Source organism: Pteronotus mesoamericanus, unplaced genomic scaffold (genome assembly GCF_021234165.1).
Source record: "Pteronotus mesoamericanus isolate MK-2021 breed Mesoamerican mustached bat unplaced genomic scaffold, CSHL_Meso_final scaffold_31, whole genome shotgun sequence".
Lineage (NCBI taxonomy): Eukaryota > Metazoa > Chordata > Mammalia > Chiroptera > Mormoopidae > Pteronotus > Pteronotus mesoamericanus.
The window spans coordinates 12,811,676-12,830,461 of NW_026555312.1; the positions used below are offsets into that span (position 1 = coordinate 12,811,676).

The window sequence follows — 18,786 nt, forward strand, 5'->3', positions numbered from 1 at the left end:
CTAAAGATCTTATACGTACGACCCATGGACATGAGCTAAGGTGAGGGGTGGGGAGTGCTGGTGGGAAAGGGGTGAAGAGCAGAGGGAATAAAGGGGAGAAAGAAAAAGAAATTGCTTAATTATAAGTAGTAAATAATTATGCCCTTCCCCCCAAAAACACTATTGCCTCTTAATATGGCTAGAAGGATTTCAATAATCCCTATTGTTGTTCCATGTCATTTGAAAATTTTCCAATTTATATATAGTATCTCTTAGAGAAATGTTTAATAATCATTTGTTTGAATGTAGACAGATTCAAGTTTTATAAGTCATTATAACCCATTCTACAAATAGTAATTCCTTCCTGAAGAATGAATTTTGAACCAAAGTATATGTGAGGAACTCAAGGTTTGATGGTTTGTAACTCCAAATTGAATTTCAGCACAGAAACATTGTTATTTGTTTCTGTATTTTGTTGTATGTGATTCCCAAGCTATGCACAAGAAATTATCTCATCTCATAGTGAGCCTAAATACTATTTGAGGGTAAGGTTAAGCAGTGGTAAGTTTTGAATGCACATTTCTTCTTGCTTCTTATTCCTTCTCTGCTGTCAAGCCAATAGCTTTCAATACCTCAATCACATGAATGTGGGATTAATATATTATTGTTCCCTCAAAAATTATTTTACATCAAAGAAATAATTGTAAAGTGGAGTAAACCATTGAGATCAAGGCTGAAGGGGAACGTAGATACTTCCACATTTCCAAAAATCCTACCAGTTTTCTATTCTGAAATTTTGTCTTGTTTGGCCCAGCTCTTTTGCACGTCCCTTCCATTCAAAGTTTGGATGTGAAGTCCGTCCCACACAGCCTCCAAGAAAGATATGATTTTTGAGTCCCAGCCAGTCTACTGTCCTGTGCTGGAAATTCCGAGTCTGGTAAGGTGAAATGAAAAATGTGATGTGGCTACCGTTTTCCCCCCTATATATGTAGCCCAGTTAAAGATCCAGGTAACAGATCTTTCCTGTGAATTAACTTAATAGGATTACTTTCCTCTGCTGGTCAAATAACTAGCTAAGAATTATGAAAGGGAAACAACTGTATTTAAGAAGGGTGAGGTGCTTTAGGAGGAAAAGCATATATACCTGGAGAGTCTACAGGGGAGTTAGTGGTGGAAGTTGGCATGATGCTAGGAAAAGAAGCAGAAGAAGTAGATTGACTTTGTCCATCATATTTGACTACTTTTTTCTAGTCTTCATGGTTATGGTCAGAGGTGCCACTAAAAGCTGCCTGCTCTGTAAACTTATGCCTGACACAGCATGATTTCTTAGGAGCTGAAAGATATTACAAATACCAAGGTAATGTAAGTTTGGTTTCAGAATTTAACTTACGGGATTGATATAGTGATTTAAATTGCGCAATTTGGTGGTGGAGATAATATAAAAGTCTTGGAGTTAATTATTTGTAACTGATATCTGGATGATACTAGATGCTTTTTCTCTCTAATCAGTTATTTTGAGTTATATATACATTAATCCTTTCATCAGAACCACCACCCTTTTCAGGTTAATAGTCATTCTATTTGCAGATGAGGAAACTGAAGCTTAGGCGGAGGATCAGTAACTTCTCCAAGGCCACACATATTTTAAATTAAGTCTACTTGACTCCAAAGCTATTTATAAGCTTTAAAGTGAATGACCTCAAATAGGATATTAAGCCTATGTTTTTCCAGTTATTCCCCCTCCCTAATTAGCTGGTTATTTGTTTCAGATTGACAGAAATTTGGGTTATAGTCCTGGGTTTGACTGCCGGTGTTAGTGAAACATGCAATCTAAATTCTTTAGACCAGTTTTGACCTTGAATGAGGGCTGAGCCACGTGGCACCAGGACCTCTCAAACGGTCGACTCCTACAATCCATTCTGTGGATTCAGGGTTTGAGCCTAGCTCATTCACTTTCCTATAAATAATGCCTTCTATTTGTTGTTAATATATGTATACTCTTATTACTGATAATATACCACTTACCTCTGTGAGTTGACTGTGTAAGCAGTAATTGTAACCATTTATTGCGTTTCTTGTTTACCAGGAAATATACTAAGTGCGTTACACAGACGATCACAACAGCTCCACAAGGTGAATTTTAAAGTTCCCATTTCATGGAGGAGGAGGCCAAGGCTCAGGTTTTGAATTGTCCGAGGTCAAGCTACAGAGTGGCAGAACCAGAATTCCAGCCCTTGTGTGTTGGATAGTAAAGCCCTTATATATTTAATGGGACATTAATGAAACTGTATATATATTTTCTAATTCCGGATTAGGGCTTAAAGATGACGGATATTGTTTTTTCAACCAGTTTTTATAAGATTTTATTTGTTCCTGTCTTTTACTAAGTGCTTGCTTATTTCTTTCTGCCCCCCTACACCCACGGGAAGAAGCAGAGTGGGAAGGCGGTCACTGCTTTTGTTAAACGCACTTTTAAAAGCCTAAGCTTACAGCTAAGAGTAGTAAAAGGAATGGAGCCCCGACTTTGCGCCTCTGAGGCAGTCCGCAGGTCTCCTTCCGCGTCATCTTTTCTCTGAGGTCGGTTTCTCCACTGAACTACGTTTTCCAGCGTGCAGCGCGCCTGAGAGCGCGGGCTCCAGAAGCCCTTCCTTCTTTCTCGCCAATCATCCGGTCGCAGCGTGATGATGCGAACGCGTCGGGCGCTGACGAGTGACGGCGTTCTGGCTCGCGACCGCGGCGGCGTGGTTAGCCCCGGCAATAGGCGCAACGGCGGCGGGGACTGCAGGGACGACGACGCCGGGGCGGGCGCTGTGCGCAGAGGGGAGTGGTAGGCGGGCGGCGCCGGCGGCTTCAACTGCGGCAGCCACGGCTAGGGCGACGGAAGAAGGATCCTCATCAGTCGGCGGTCGAGTTAGGCCTAAGCAGCGAGTGGAGCAGCTCGCTCTGTCCTCTGCGGGGAATCTCCATAGAGACTGTGACATACACAGAGGAGGGGGTCCGCGAGTGGCTACCGGACCGGAGCCAGCTACTCGGCCTCTATCGCCGCCGCCGCCTTCCCTGCTGCCAGCGCGCATTCTCTCTCCACTCTGCTCGCAACCTCGCGGTTCCTGGTGTGCCTGTACCCTACGGTGTGGGCAGTGCGGACGGACTTTTGGGCTGGGGGTGGGTGGGGGGGGCTCTAAGGCGCCCGCCTCTGCCTCTCCCACCCCCTTACTCGCCCCGGAGCGGGAAGCAGCGGAGGCTCGGCCATGGCCTCGGGAGCCGGAGGAATAGGAGGGGGCGGTGGCGGCAAGATCCGGACGCGGCGTTGCCACCAGGGGCCAATTAAGCCTTACCAGCAGGGGCGACAAAAGCAGCAGGTACGGGACCCCGACTCATTAGTGATTTTGCGGATCGGGAACTTGGCGGGAGGGAACAGGCGGTGAGGGACCCTGGCGCCCCACGTGGAGCGGACGAGAGGGCCGGAGGAAAGACGCGGGCGAGGCGGCGGGAGCTGAGGCCGCTGGGGTGGCGACGGGAAGTGGTCTGAGACGGCCGATCCTTGCCGCACACACGTGTGCTTCGGGCCGCCTCTTCACAACCCTGCGGGGCTGGGGGTTCCCCCAGCTGGCGCAGCGCGGGAACAGAAATTCTAGGCCCACGGTGCGCGCATTTCTTTCTTTTTTGGCGGGGATTCGGGGTTAGAGGGTATTACTCACGTCCTCTCGAGGGAGAATGGAAGATGTGGCGGGACGCCCTTATTACGCTTGTTGTTTTCTAGACTCCCGCGGTTCAGTGTTCGTGGGGAGGGGGATACCCTGAGGAAACCTGTCTCCGGGGCACTGGGGATTGGTGAGGGCGCTGTTCCTCAGAAAGTGGAATAACCTAGTCTCAGCCTAGTAATTAGTTCTCCCTCTCCCCTGTCCACGTCCCCTCCCAAATCTGAGAGCATTGGCTTAGATTTTTTTTCGCCCCCCCTCAACCAGCTTATATAGTTACCGTGGCATTGGGGCATTTTGAAAGTCCCTCTGAACCCTTCGCGTCTTTTCTCTGCTGCGAGACTCGTCACTCCTCCCCAGGTGCCCCCGCCATCCCCCTTTATTTTGGAGGTTAGAATTGGCTATTATGCAGTTGACCAGGACGCCGCTTCTGATCTCGTACACAAAATATTTTAACATTATGGGGCGTATTCCAGAAGTTTAGGTACTTTCGACACTCCAGGAATGTTGGAGGTCTTACCATTTAACCACCTTGTGTACTCGTGAGTGTGTGAAATTATGAGAGGGAATTTATCCTAATCGTGAGTGAGACATTAGATTCTGAGAAAATTACATTTTTAAAAAATGTTACTTGTTTGTTACGGGGATTGAGTAGGAAAATGTTGTTTTAATAAAAGTCATGAAAAACTCAATGATACTAAGGTGGGAAGTAACTGTGTGTCTTGTTAAAAAACAAAAGTATATCAGAAGGGTCTGATAACTTGTTGCATAAAGGTTGACTTCCTAGATTGCTTTACTCTGGATGATGATGAATATTGAACACATTAACGTGTTTGCTGGTGGTGTTAAATTGTATCATTAAAAAACAATTTTTAAAGTAAAGATTTGGGGGAAATTTTTAAAAGCAAAAATTGTGGTTTACAGTATTAATTAGCTTTCTGCTAGCAGGGGTGTCTGACCTGCGTGGACTGCATGCAGCCCAGGATGGCTGTGAATGTGGCCCAACACAAAATTGTGAATTTACTTAAAGCATGAGATTTTTTGTGTGTGTGTGATTACGTGTCGCAGTGTAGTTAATGTGTGGCCCAAGATGACTATTTTTCCGGTGTGGCTCAGAGACGCCAAAAGGTTGGATACCACGGTATGGTTAGAAGTCTTGGCATTACACTTACTCCCACCAGTTTCCCCCCAGATATATAAAGAAAGTGCTTGGTTTTCAGATTGCTTTGTGAGGACCAGGGGTACTTGCAGGCAGATTGAAGATTAGAATTCAGGTCACAAGCCTGGCCATTTAACCTAATCCTTTTGTAGAATGGAAGTTAGACACATGCTTTCTGTTTCTCCTGAAAAGTAAATATCTCAGTGCTTCCTTAGGTCTCCTTAAAAGAAAGTTAGTACATAAAAAAGTGAAATGTTTTAAATACAGATCATTGTCTGGACAGAGTTTAGAAAGGAGCTAATATATTCCAGGTGGCAGAAGTTATACTCACAGTTTATTTTTAACTGTATTTAAATAATTAAGTCTAAATTAAGGTAAATGATGCCTTAACAATATAACAGCTCTGATCCAGCCTGTCAGAGCTGATATAATTTTAGGCTGTGCAGTTTTGTTTTAGAGTTTGATAATTATTTCCCCCATCTAAAATGCTTTCAGCTTTTTGCCTTAGCCATTTAATTGAAAAAGAAAAAAAGCAATAGCTTTTGAATTGGTATTAAAGATATTTGGGGGTTTCCTGATCAACACTGTAGGTGTTGCTTAATATTGTCAGAAACTACCAAAGAAAAGTATCCAGGAGTATACAAAGGAATACTCTTTGATATTATTGATTTTTAAAAAATGCTAAAATAAGGACTCCTTTTTACTACTTATTTGAACTTTTGGGACTTGCTGTAACCTCTGTTTTGCAGCAGCTGCTGAGTCATCATGAATAACAGGCATCTTCATGACATGGCATGTTTTTTACTAACGTTATTTGATTAAGTGTCCAAGGGTTTCTGGGACACTTGAACTGACGTTTTGGGTTGTGTAGTAGAGGGTTGGAATAAGAATGAGAGGTCTGGCATTGCTAGTTAATGGACATTTGCCATTGCCTGTCCGGCCAACTGGCTGGTGCAGTCACGCAATACCTGTGACTTTTGCATGTGTTTAACTGACTTACAATTTCCTGTTTTGACTTCTGGTTTAGCTCTGCTGAAATATATCTGAAGTTTGCATTTTTACTTTTAACTTCTGATCTTTAAAGTGCCATCTTGCTTGAATTTGTGGAGACAGAAATCTGTTCTTAACTAAAGGGTAATAGCTTAAGAATCGTAGAAGCATATATAAAGAACATCATTTTCACTTGCCTCCTCTCTTACCCCCTGATTCTTAGCTCACGTGCATTTAGGAAATGGTGTCATTTTTCTAGCTGGGAGTGAACAGGTCACTAAAGAGGATGTGGTTAGTTCTTGTCACCTGTTTAGTCTCCTTTCCGATTTCCTTTTTGTGCAGATTGTCAGGCCCAGAAAGTCAGCTCTGGAAGGTCAAGCTGCTTTTCTTAATAGCCACCACAAAACACTTGAGCCCATGGGCAAACCAGAACCTTTCCTCTGGAAGAATCTACTGCCACCTCCCGGTGAGAGGGAACTACTTATTTTTGCCCTTTTTTGGGGGGGGTGTGCTTCAGAGGTTTTGCCTTCTGGTTTGGAGCTAAGGGAATCCACTCATTTTATCTTTTTAGATGTAGTTTGCCTTACAAGTTACTTCCTGCATTTAGCTATTTCAGAAAGAGGGGTATAAACCCCTTTATCTACTCAATAGCTTAGATAAGGGACCTGCAAACATTTTCTGTAAAGAAACAGATAGTAAATATTTTAAATTTGTCTCTGCAAGTTCTTTGTTTTGTTTTTACAACATTAAAAATGTAAATACCATCCTTAGCCTGAGGCCTGTATAAAAACAGGCCAAGGGCTGAGTTTTGTCTACAGACCAAGGTTTGCCATATCCTGCTTTATATATTGTGGGTTTTTGTTTGTTTGTTTGTTTGTTTGTTTTGGTACAACATGATACTTTGTTCCAAATATGTATGTTCTGCTGGGTATAGGAAGCCTAAAGCATGTTCTCAGTTTTGAAAAAGAGGGATATTTAGAATATTTAGGTTGAATATTTAACTCATTCCTGAAAATCACAAAGTATTTTTTATTTTATCTTTATCCTAGATATTTAATTGTTTCCATGGAAATAGAAATGAAAATAGTTTATAGAAAGAAGTACTATAATGGAATCAGAGCATTTAGGTTTGGGTTTGGGTTTCTGTTCTGCCAGAACTTGTAATAAACTTGTAAATGAAAGACTCATTTGAAATTGTTGTGAGTAGCCCAGGCGTGGTGGCTCAGTTGGTGGTTGTCTGATACACCAAAAGGTTGTGGTTCCGCTCCTGGTTGGGTGGAAATGGGAGGCAACTGACTGAGAAAGATTGATATTTCTTTTTCACATCGATGCCTGTCTGTCTGTCTCTCTTCCCTTCCTCTTTCTCTGAAATCAATAAACATATCTTTAGGTGAGAATTAAAAAAACTGAAATTGTTGTGATTAAATAGAACCTTTTCACTTAAATGTTTTAATTGTCTCTGAATTTTGCTGCCTCTTTGTAGATTTTTTTTCCTTTATATACCCAAGCTGAATCTTTTATAGGCTTATATTGGATTAAAGGACTTGTTTGTTGCCTGATGAGGCCAAACCTTAAACTATGACTACTCTTTTAAATACTTTTAAAATGTTTTTGTAGTAGTAATTCCAGTCACTTAAGTGTACAGGGAAAAAAATTCAAATGTTATTTCAAAAAATGTAGTTTTTTTGTTTGTGATGAGGGGCCCTTGTATGTGATAGTTGATCAATTATTAATTTTTCTAATAAGATAAATGATAAAAACGTCCACGTGTTGTCTCCATTTCCTGGAAAGTCCCCTGATGAGGCAGCTAGTTATCTTTTAGTTTGAAGTAAAATGAAACCTTTGGTCTGATGTCACTAATTAAAACATTTTTATTAGGCACAGCATATTACTGGAAAGATGTAATGACCACGTATTTTCAAAAATGTTTTATTTGTAGCTACTGAGCTGATAGTCATGGTTGTAATATACTTTTAAAAGATTCTTCTGTTTCGGGAAGTGCATACACACCTAAAGTCTCTCCACCCAATATAGTAGTTTACTGTGTTTCTGTCAGAAGCAGGATAGTACAATGCCTTTTCTGTCTAGAGAAATTTCAGTTTGCTTGTCAGTTTGTTTGATTTCACAATCTTTTTTATAGTGTGATTTAGGAAATGAACTCTTTAACATCCAGCTTTCAGACAGATTGTGTAAGAAATGTGAGCAATATTTTGCAGGTAACTTTGAGTAGGTTAAACTGCTTTTGCTTTTTATTGGATCTCCTATTGCTAGCTTGAAGGTCCTTTTAGGGATCCTTTTTCATGTCTTTGTTTAATTACTGTTAATTTTCAGTATCACCTCTATAATATGGATAACTAAAAATAAGACTAAGCCAGGTCATGTTTCTTCCTACTGCAGTGGTGACAGAGTTGGAAATGTGTGGCCAATTTTAGTTTTTAATTTTTTAGCCAGAGTAATTTTTATGCTTGTTTTCTGGCTTGATCTCTTGAAGATGAGAAGAGAAATGAAAAGTTTGAATTTTAGGTGGCCAGAAGGATTTGGACTAAGTGGATAGAGGAAGCTTGGCTGCTGCCTGTTAGTTGTAAAATATGACAACTAATAGTTTAGATTTGTAGGTTAAATTCAGATTACTGAAACAAAATGCATTATAACCATATTAGAATTTGAGTACTTCATTCCTTTTTTCTGTCATGGAGATAACTGAGTGTTACAGTTAGACTAGAGATGCATTGTTAAAAAAGAGTACTGGAAATAACTGAAAGATTAAAATGGCGTCTGTGTTTTTACTTGTGTTTTTATATTTACATATTCTTTAAGTCTCACGTGAAGTATTGGGTTGTAGGCTCTTATTTTCACTTGGGCTTGGAGGGAACTGATTAGACAGACTATATGAAATAAAATTTGCAAAAATGTTTGGAAATGAGAGCCTGGTGACATGGGAATTGAGTGGGTAAAGAGAGTGTGCACAGAACGCTGGAAGAGAACTAAGGGTCATCGACAGGCCTTAAATGAAATAAAGGCACTAACAAGAGCAGATAGAAGTCAGAACAGTGTGTTTTCTGGTGGAATAAGGCTCCAGAGCCTTAAAACTGGAGATGAATTATATTTGATATTTACAGTTAGAGATCCTGTGAAGTTACTTCAGAAAGGAGATTTTTATAATCTAAATACTGTTATTTAATAGAGGATAATGCGAAGAAGAGTTGAACAGAACTGAAGTCAAGAAGGAATAGAGAGATCTATATAAGGAGAAGGAAGGTTATATAGCAGTGGTTTTTCAGCCTTTTCCATCTCATAGCACACACAAACTAATTACTGAAATTCCGTGGCACACCAAAAGTATGTTTTTTGCTGATCTGACAAAAAAATAGGTATAATTTCGATTCATTCATATCAGATGGCGTGTGTTGGCTGTTGTCATTTTTTTATTTGACAGTCTGAGGGGAAAGAGCTCAGTGTCCCTGAATAAATAAACAGGTATTGCATGTTTTAAAAAATCCTTGTGACACACAGTGTGCTGTAGCACCGCAGTTGAAAATTGCTGCTGTATGGTAATGATAGGGAGTTGTCCACTTAAGTAGACGTGTCTCTGGCTATTTTGAGATTACCAATTGGTGAAAAGATATTTAGAAAAAGAATATCTTTTTCATACAAATGAGTTCCGAGTTAGGATTGTAGAAGAGCTTGCCCTACCTCTGTCTTCTTTCATTAATCCTTGAATTCAGGTTAAGTGTAGTTTGGAAAGCTAATACATTCACATTGCCTTATACATTGATGTACTTAATATGTATGTGGTATCGAATTAAATTCACTTCTGATTCCCAAATTGAGTATTTATTATAAATCTCAATGGAATTTTTTGACATGTTTTGCCAAATGAAGAATCCTTAGTCCTTGGAGAGAAATGACCCAGTTTAGCCAGTCCAAGGTAAAGAGTCACTCCTTTATCCTTGAATTCAACTTCATTACTTACGATTTTCTAGAATAGACTTTGATTTAGGGTTACAAGGAGTACATTTAAGTTTTTTTAAAAATAATCACCTGGAGATATGTTCATTGATTTTTAGAGAGAGGGGAAGGCCGGTGGTGGCAGGCAGAAAGAGAAAGAAACATCATTGTGAGAGAGAAACATCCATTGGTTGCTTCCTATATGTGCCCCAAAGGGGGCGGGGCGGGGGCGGGAGTGGGGGAGTGGGAGGGGTCAAACCCATAACCTAGGTCTGTGCCCTAACCTGGAATCAAACCCACAGCCTTCTGTTGTTTGTGAGATGCTGCAACCAACTGAGCTAACTGGGCTAGGGCAAGATTTAAATGCTCCATTTGTATAGTTGATTTTTTTTTTTTTAAGACCATTAATTTTGCTGTCTTCCTATTTTTTTAAAAAGGTGTTTCTTTTTTAAAAGATTTTATTTATTTATTTATTTGTTTGTTTGTTTTTGCAGAGAGAGGAAGGGAAGGAGGAAGGGAGAGAAGCATCAGTGTCTGGTTGCCTCTTGCACGCACCCCCACCAGGCACCCCGCCTGCAACCCAGGCATGTGCTCTGACTGGGAATCAATCAGTGCCCTTTGGTTCACAGACTGGCCTTCGGTCCACAGAGCCACACCAGACAAGGCATAATTTTGCTTTTTTTAGCTACTTTTCTGCTTCTCTTCATTTAGTTGGCTTTGTGCTATTCAGCATTCCAGAGGATGGTTCAGTTTTCCTGTGCTCTTGGATAGCCTAACATAGTTTGTTTGTTTTGGAGGTCAGGTTATTAGTGTTAACAACAAAAATAATATTTAAGGTGAAACTGTTACCGCAAACAAATGTATTATTTATTTTTAAATTCTAGAATTACTGATATCCTTTTTAGAAACTACTCGTGGAATATTAATATGTGGGAATAAGAGTTTGGTTAACAGTGCAGTTGTAAATAAAACCATGTGCCACTTAATCTGCGCACTGTACAGACTGTAATTAGCATCCTGTTTGACAAAAATTGCCATCATGTAGGAAGTACAGGGCACTGTTGGCACATATAAGGGAGTAACTGGCCCAGACTTGGTGGATCAGAGGTTTCCTGTAAGAAAATGTACATCAAGTTGTAAGAGTTGCAGTTAGGCTTACCGCTGAAGCCTCTCAGAGTAGGGAGGAAGCTAATCTGGTGAAAACAGGACTTGAGTATTCACTCCTCAGCAGAGTTTTCCTCAGTGCACCTCTGTTTTCCCCTCATGTTTTTGTTTGTTTGCTTTAAATGTCATAAAGCATTCGTTGTTCAGGTTCACATAGGAAACTGATTTATCCAATTTCTGTTAAAGACCTAACACATCTTCTCTCAAGGACTCGTGAAAAGAGAGATCATTTTTTGGTAGTAGAATCAAAGGAACATTTCTTCCATAAGAAAACTATTTTTCCCCTTTTCTAGCTCCCTTCAACTCTTCTCAGTTTTCCATTAGTAGCTGAAGTCTATATTTAGTACATCAAAAATCTTTAAAAAGTTGCCAGGCATGGAAGAAGTTCTCCAAATTTAGTTGAGACACGTGGTCCCTCTTTATACTCTCCTACCCAGTTCTATGTGTAATCATATTTCTTTTACTTAGCAGCTTTAAAAAACTGTAATATCTGGTAGTTGGTTATTTACTGTAAGTGCCAAATCTTTAACACTGGAAGCTATAGTTCAAAGGTAGACTTTTATGTCTATGTCTGGTTTGATTTTCAGAGTTGATATTATGAAGTAGCTATTTATAAAAATTGGTGTAATGTAATGTGATAATGAGATGATCATGGAAATAGAGTGATCTCTTATATAAAACTTAGGTGTAGTTAAGCTTATACTCAGGGTTATGTTTACTGTGGCCTTGATTAGGATAACAAGTCAGTAAGTTTATAGAGGATTTTAGTGCAGTAGTTCTCAAACTTTAATTGGCAAAAGAATTGCCTCAGGAGCTTTAAACACATTTCCATTTCCAACCTGCTCAAGGGTGACGCCAAAGCTGCCTGTCTGAAGACTTCAATTTGAATACCACTGTTTTAAGTCCTTTTATAGTGAATAGATTATATAAGCTACAGAACAAAAGATTACGCATAGATACTCACATATACACATGATTAAAGGGGGATTTAAAGAAAATAGCTCACTTGGGGATATAGTCATTGATTTTAGAGAGAGAGGAAGTTGGGGAGAAAGAGGAACATCCATGTGAGATTAAAAAAACATAGATTGGTTGCCTCACACATAACTCCTGTGAGGCATTGAACCCACAACCTAGGTATATTCCCTGACTGCAGATTGAACCACAACCTTTTGGTGCTCCTGACACTCCAACTGGGCCCCTTGGCCAGGGCTAAAGGGGAATTTTGATGGACAGTTATTTAAGGTTTTATATTTTGCATTTATTAGAAAGGTTACCAGAAGTTTGGTCAGCATGTACCAAGTATCCTCCTATATTTGAGTCTTTGCACTTCTCCCTCCCTCGGTTTATAATACTTCTCTACCAGAAATTTCCATGGCTCATTTCTCACTTCTTTAAATTTAGGTCTTTGCTTATATAAAATACCTAGCCCATTTTGCTTCCCTGCTTTATTTTTGTTCATAGCACTGACACCATCATATTACGTGTTACATATTATGTTTACTGGTTTTTTTCACTTGTCTCCCTAATTTAGAATATCTACGTTCTAAGAAGGTAGGAACTTGTTCCTTGCTGTCTCCTGCTGTTCTGTGCCTGACATGTAGTATGCGTCGAATAAGTATTGACAATAAATTGAATGAAGAAAAGCAGTCTCTGCTTTTACATCTGTGAATTAGATAAGATTATAAAATATTTACCAAAATAAAACTGCTTCTCTGGCCTATTTGTATACTTTTTTTTACAGAGATAATGGTTGGATGATGTAACTTTTGGGTAAAAAGAGTACTTCCTCAAGTGTGGTACGTGTGTTCCACTGTTGTTAGAGAAGCTGAATCTAACTGAAAACATGGACTGACTTTAGTTTTCATGTTAATTAGATTAAAAAATTAACAAGTAGCACTGCTGTATCAATACCTTAGGGATCCAGCAAGAAAAATTCACTCTGGATGGGTAAACTGATCTATTGAATATTTTTAAGAGAGCCAGCTTACAGATATGCTGGTGATTAAAGCTATACATACAGAATAGCAAGAGACCCAGAGACTAGCAGTAGCAGAAGTTTCTACCATTCCTAGGACTGGAAAGGATAAAGGTGTATCTGGACTAGAGATGGAGCCACCTGGCTGGAAACTAGTTGTAGAGAAGGGGACACTTAAGCAGAGAGGGAGCACAGGAAAAAAGACTTCTTTCCTCCCATCCTCTGATATCTGGTATTCTCTAGTATGTCTTGTAGGCCAATTCTTCCAGAAGCCAGCTTTGTGGGATAACCTATCAAGAATGGAGAGAGGGCCCTGGGCAGGTAGCACAGTTGGTTAGAGCATTGTCCTGACACGCCAAGGTTGCAGGTTCGATCTCCTGTCAGGACACACGTAAGAATCAACCAATGAGTACATAAATAAGTGGAACAACAAATCGATGTTTCTTCTCTCTCTCTCCCCCTCTTTCCTTCCTTCCTTCCTTTCTCTCTCTGTCTTCTTCCCTCCTCTTCTCTCTAAAATCAATAAGTAAAAATTATAAAAAGAATGAGGGAAGGGCAACTGAAGGTCAGCATAATATGAAATCTGTGAACAGATAGATTTTATTATGTAGGCAAAGCTCGACTTATTAAGAGAAATGAGTGGATAGAAAGAAAATCATTTAGTAAAAGTACAGGTAAAAATCATGACCAAAGTTTGGGAAACACTGGGGAACTAGTTCTATAAGCTGCATTGTATTCTGCACAGTCCACTGTACAGTGGTTTTTCTCATTCATTTGAGAATATTTTATTAAATACAGGGTGGAGCAAAAGGTTTATAGTTATGAGTACACGAAACAGTTTATTCTTGTTATCACTTATTAATTATTGTACTGTTTTCCATATGAATAACTGTAAACCTACTTTTCCCCCATCCTGTATTTTAATTGCTGTCTGACCAGTGTTTCACATTATGTACTTTCCAGATAACTGAATCTTAACACTTTGAAGTACACATAATTTTATTAACCTCCTGTAGAGGGAATTTTCCCTTAAAATGTACTGTAATATTGTTAAATGTATCTAATTACCTCATCTCTTCAACTAGAATGGTGGTTCACAAACTTACAAACTTTAGCATGCATTGAAATCACTTGAACGTTTGTTAGAACAGGTGAGCCCTCCTTCCTGAGTTTTATAGGGCAGAGATAGGGCCTTAGATATGCTGATATTACTAGTAAAGGGACCACTAGTACTAGAGTATACTGAGTTTAACTTTTTAAAAAAAAAACTTCACCCAAGGATATGTTTATTGAATATATATATATATTTTTCTTTTTTTTTTTTTTAAGAGAGAAATGGGGTTGCGGCGGGAGAGAGAAAATAGAAAAGAGAGAAACATGATGTGAGAGAGAAACATCAGTAGGTTGCCTCCTGTACATGCCCTGGCTGGGGATTGAACCCGCAACCTAGATATGTGCCGTAACCTGGAATTCCGGAATTGCACCTGCAGTGTTTATGTGTACGGGACAAACACCCCAACCAACTGAGATACCCTGCTGGGGCTGATTTAACTTTTCTTGATTACTTAGACTCACTTACCCTACTACAGAGGTATACTGCAGTATAGGATTGTTTGTTTCCTTAAAATGGTTCCAGATCAGTTTTATTTGCTGTCAGAGTCTTTGTGCTGTTATTCATCATGCCATTAGTAGCCACCACCATCCCCACCCCGCATTGTAATTTTCTTTTACTAAGCTGCTGTGGGCTAAGATAGATTGGTTAGATTTTAGTTTAGAAAAGGCAAGATCTCCAAGCAAAGTTTATGAGCTTTAGTGAAGGAGCTTTTTTATATGCATTTGACTGATTAATTTTGATTACTCATTATTTTCCACAATATCTAATGCTGCCACAGAAGTGACCTTTGGTTAAGTATGGTATTACTTTAAGTTCTGTACTTGCCACAGGTGAGTAGGGATCACAGGAATGTCTTGATACTTTTAGTAGCTAAAAACCTTAAACAAGTCCATGAAAAGATTAATTTATGCTAAATTCTTGCTCTAATGCTTTAGCTAATTTATAATTTCATATCAAGTACGAGTCATATATTTTTTGAGTCTTATTTAAGCTGTGTTACTTTCTTGAAATATGGAGGGGTAAATAAATATTAAGTATAAAAAATAAATAAAAATGTTTATTTTTCATACATTTTAAAGTTAGTGTATGTTTTTATAAATATTAAATTTGGATGTAGGTTTATAAACTTTGTTTCCAAAGTAACTAATACTATGTAACATTAGTATAGAAAAAGGAAATAGTAAAGTTGTGTTTTTCAGTAGTGAGTATTCTAGGGTTGTTGGCTTCATGTGTTGCGAGAGAGCTTACATTGTAGATCTGTTTAAAATATGTCTGGAGAATACATGGAAAAATAATAACATATTTCCCAGTTGTTACCTATACCTTTTTAAACAATAAGGAAAATACTATTCAAGTGCAGGTATGGGAGGTGCCTTCCATCTTTTCTGTTGACAGGCTTTTTCATGGGCTTTGTCTTAGGTTTGCTTTCATGGTTGATTTATGTATTCTGCCTAGACTTTATTATTTTTCTGTACCTGCCAATTTATTTTTTCCCTTCCGTGACTTTTTCTCAGAAATTCTAATAGTACTTTAGGAAGGCTGCTGTTGCCTACAATTGGTTGCCTCACCCCATTTTGTTTCTGCTAGCTTTTTTTCCCCCTAATTAGTAATAAAATTATCAGTATATGTTTGTTGTATTTTTTAAATTGCAAAGTGCATCCACATATTTCATTGAATCTTCACTGTAATTATTGAAGGAGGGGATGTAATTCTGATTTTACCTAGAGTTACTCAAAGTACGGGGAGGTAATACTCAAACTTTATATGTCCTACCAATCCCACCTGTGCTTTTACTCTATCCAAATATTTGTGTTTCTATCTGGGGTGAGTTATTTAACTTCATTGTGTCTCCATCCTCAAAGTGGCACTATTAATACCAACTTCATAATAGTACTGTGAGGATTAAATTGAATAGTATGTATATACTGCTTAGAATAATGCCTGGCACATAGCAAAGCTATAATACATGTTAATACTGATAGTTGCTTTACTGCTTCTCCCTTTAAAAGTTACTGTCATAAAAATGAATTCTTCACATTTTCAGGCAGTATTTGGTATAACGAAAATTTACCATTGAAAAACATCTTACGTTATTTCTGGAGTTTACTGTGTTAGATTAGGTGTCTTATTGCCTGTCTTAAAAAAAAGTCTCCTAGTTTTATATGTCCAAATTTTTCTTTTTAAAAGGATGTGCAATATAATTGCTTGAGGAAGCTATTGAAGGTATTTATATTGCTTCTTTTAGTATGCTGAGATCAAAATGGATGCCTTTTCTCAGATTATAACATTTTAGTGAGTATCTTATTAATGAACATAAAATTTGTATGTCTTGTTTGATGGCCTATTGGGGTTTTTTAAATATTAGAATAATATGGCCATTTGGGGTAATTATTGATTCATGGATCTATGCATATGGAAGAAAGAAAAAGTAGGAATTCATTTATAGCATTGTAAAATACAGTTATGTCAGCATTAGCTCAAGTAACTGAATTTTAGGAAACTTTGTTGGAAACAGTTGCATTTTTCTTGGTATGACTTTGTGTAAATTGGTACTTAAAAAGATAAATTTCTAAAGTTGCCTTATGTGTTTTTTTCCCCCAACAGGGCATTCTTAGCAGGGTTACAGAATCAGTTAAGAATATTGTGCCAGGATGGCTACAGAGATACTTCAACAAGAATGAAGAAGTATGCAGCTGCTCAACAGACACAAGAGAGATACCGCAGTGGCCAGAAAATAGAGAAGATGACCATCTGATATATGCTGATGAGGAGGGCGCTAATATTCACGATGGGAGAATCACTCCTGAGCCAACAGTCAGAAATACAGAAGGTAAATGCAATGTGAATATTTTGTTATGAAATACAGGTCTTCATGACTTAATTTGAAGTATTTTTATATTACCTGGCTATGATAAATCTATTGGGTAGTACATAAAACACATAGAAGAAGGGTGATGATCAGGTTCAAATTAGGTACCTTATTTTTTAGCTTTTTGTTTATCAAGGGTGACTGATATACGATATCAGCTAAGGGTGCAAGCTCAGATTTTAGACTTGGTTCAGAAATTTCAAGCCATCATTTGTTAGACATGTGGCTTTGGACAAGATAATCTATTTTCTCCTCTCTATCCTCATAAATTCTTTTGAAAATAAATGTGAAGCCCTTAGAATAGGCCCTGGCACTAAGGGAGAACTATATAACTTAACTGTTACAATGAAATGGATAATGCCATGAATTTGGGTATGGTATAACTGCAGTTGGCTCCTGTCTTCTCTGCAGCAGCTTAGCTGGGTCCTTTCATTAATCTTATAATTAAGTGACTCTGAATTTTATTTTTTAACTTTTTAAAAATTATGTTTTACTGTTTATGCTATTACAGTTTTCCCAGTTTTTCCCTTTTTACCCCTCTCTCCCCAGCACCCCTCTACTACCTCAGGAAATCCCCACACTTGTCCGTGGGTCATGCATATATATTGTTTGGCTACTCCATTCCCTACACTCCACTTGACATCCTGATGACTCTTCTGTAACTACCAATTTGTACTTCTTAATCCCTTCAGCTTTTTCACCCAGCCCCCTGACCTCCCTCCCGTCTGGCCTGGCAACCGTCAAAACCATTGTCTATATCTATGTATCTATCTTTGTTTAGTTTGTTTGTTTATTTTGTTTTTTAAAATTGTTGATAATGTATTTATTGCCATTTTATCATTCATATTTTTGGTCTTCTTAAAGAAGACACTTTAACATTTCATAAAATACTGGTTTGCTGGTGATGAACTACATTAGCTTTTTCTTGTCTGGGAAGCTCTTTATCTGTCCTTTGATTCTAAATCATAGCTTTGCTGGGTAGAGTAATCTTAGTTGTAGGTCCTTTCTTTTCTTCACTTTGTTTCTTGCCAATTCCTTCTAGCCTGCAAAGTTTCTTTGGAGAAATCAGCTGACAGTCTTTTGGGAGTATTCTTATAGGTAACTAATTGCTTTTCAAATTCTCTCTTTTTTGCTAACCTTTGGCATTTTAATTATGTTGTGTCTTGGTGTGGGCCTCTTTGGGTTCCTCTTATTTGAGACTCTTGTGCTTCCTAGACTTGCATGTCTATTTCCTTCACCACGTTAGGGAAGTTTTCTGTCATTTTCTTCAAATAGGTTTCCAATTTCTTGTTCTGGGGCATCCTCATGATGTAAATGTTGATACGATTGAATTTCTTCTAGAGGCTCCTTACACTGTCCTCATAGGTTTTGGATTCTTTTTTTCTTGGTGTTCTGGTTGGTTGTTTTTCTCTTCCTTATATTCCAAATTACTGATTTGATTCTTGGCTTCATCCACCCAACTTTTGATTCCCTGTAAATTGTTCTTTACTTCAATTTATGTATCCTTTCCTGACTGCATCTTTTTTTTTTTTTTTTAATGCTATTGAGGTCCTCACTAAGTTCCTTGAGCATCCTTACAATTAGTATTTTGAACTGTGCATTTAGTCGATTGCTCATCTCTATTTTGTTTAGTTCTTTTTCTGAAGTTTTGTTCTGTTCTTTCATTTGGTCCATGTCTCTTTGTCCCCTCATTTTGGCTGTCTCCCTGTGTTTGCGTCTATGTATTAAGTAGAACTGCTGTGTCTCCTGTGCTTGGTTAAGTGGCCTAGTGTAGTAGGTGTCCTATAGTGTCCCCGTAGCAGCCTCCTCTGTTACCCATGCTGGATACTCAAGGTGCACCCACTTTGTGGGCTGTGCACACCCTCCTGTTGTAGTTGAGGCTTGATT

General features: G+C 38.6%; 1 protein-coding gene across 3 annotated transcripts in view; it reads left to right on the forward strand.

Annotated features, from left to right (window-relative positions):
* The first annotated feature begins 2,780 nt into the window (after positions 1–2,780).
* Positions 2,781–18,786, forward strand: part of NUP153 (nucleoporin 153) — a 74,304-nt gene continuing 58,298 nt past the window's right edge. For 2 of the 3 annotated variants that reach the window (XM_054591855.1, XM_054591857.1), the window contains exons 1-2: positions 2,781–3,338; positions 16,635–16,860. In XM_054591855.1, the coding sequence (XP_054447830.1) occupies positions 3,228–3,338; positions 16,635–16,860 (337 nt within the window). In that variant the 5' untranslated portion in view covers positions 2,781–3,227. Of the gene's footprint in view, positions 3,339–6,112; positions 6,293–16,634; positions 16,861–18,786 lie in introns of those variants that run through there. The other variant, XM_054591854.1, reaches the window with a different exon arrangement.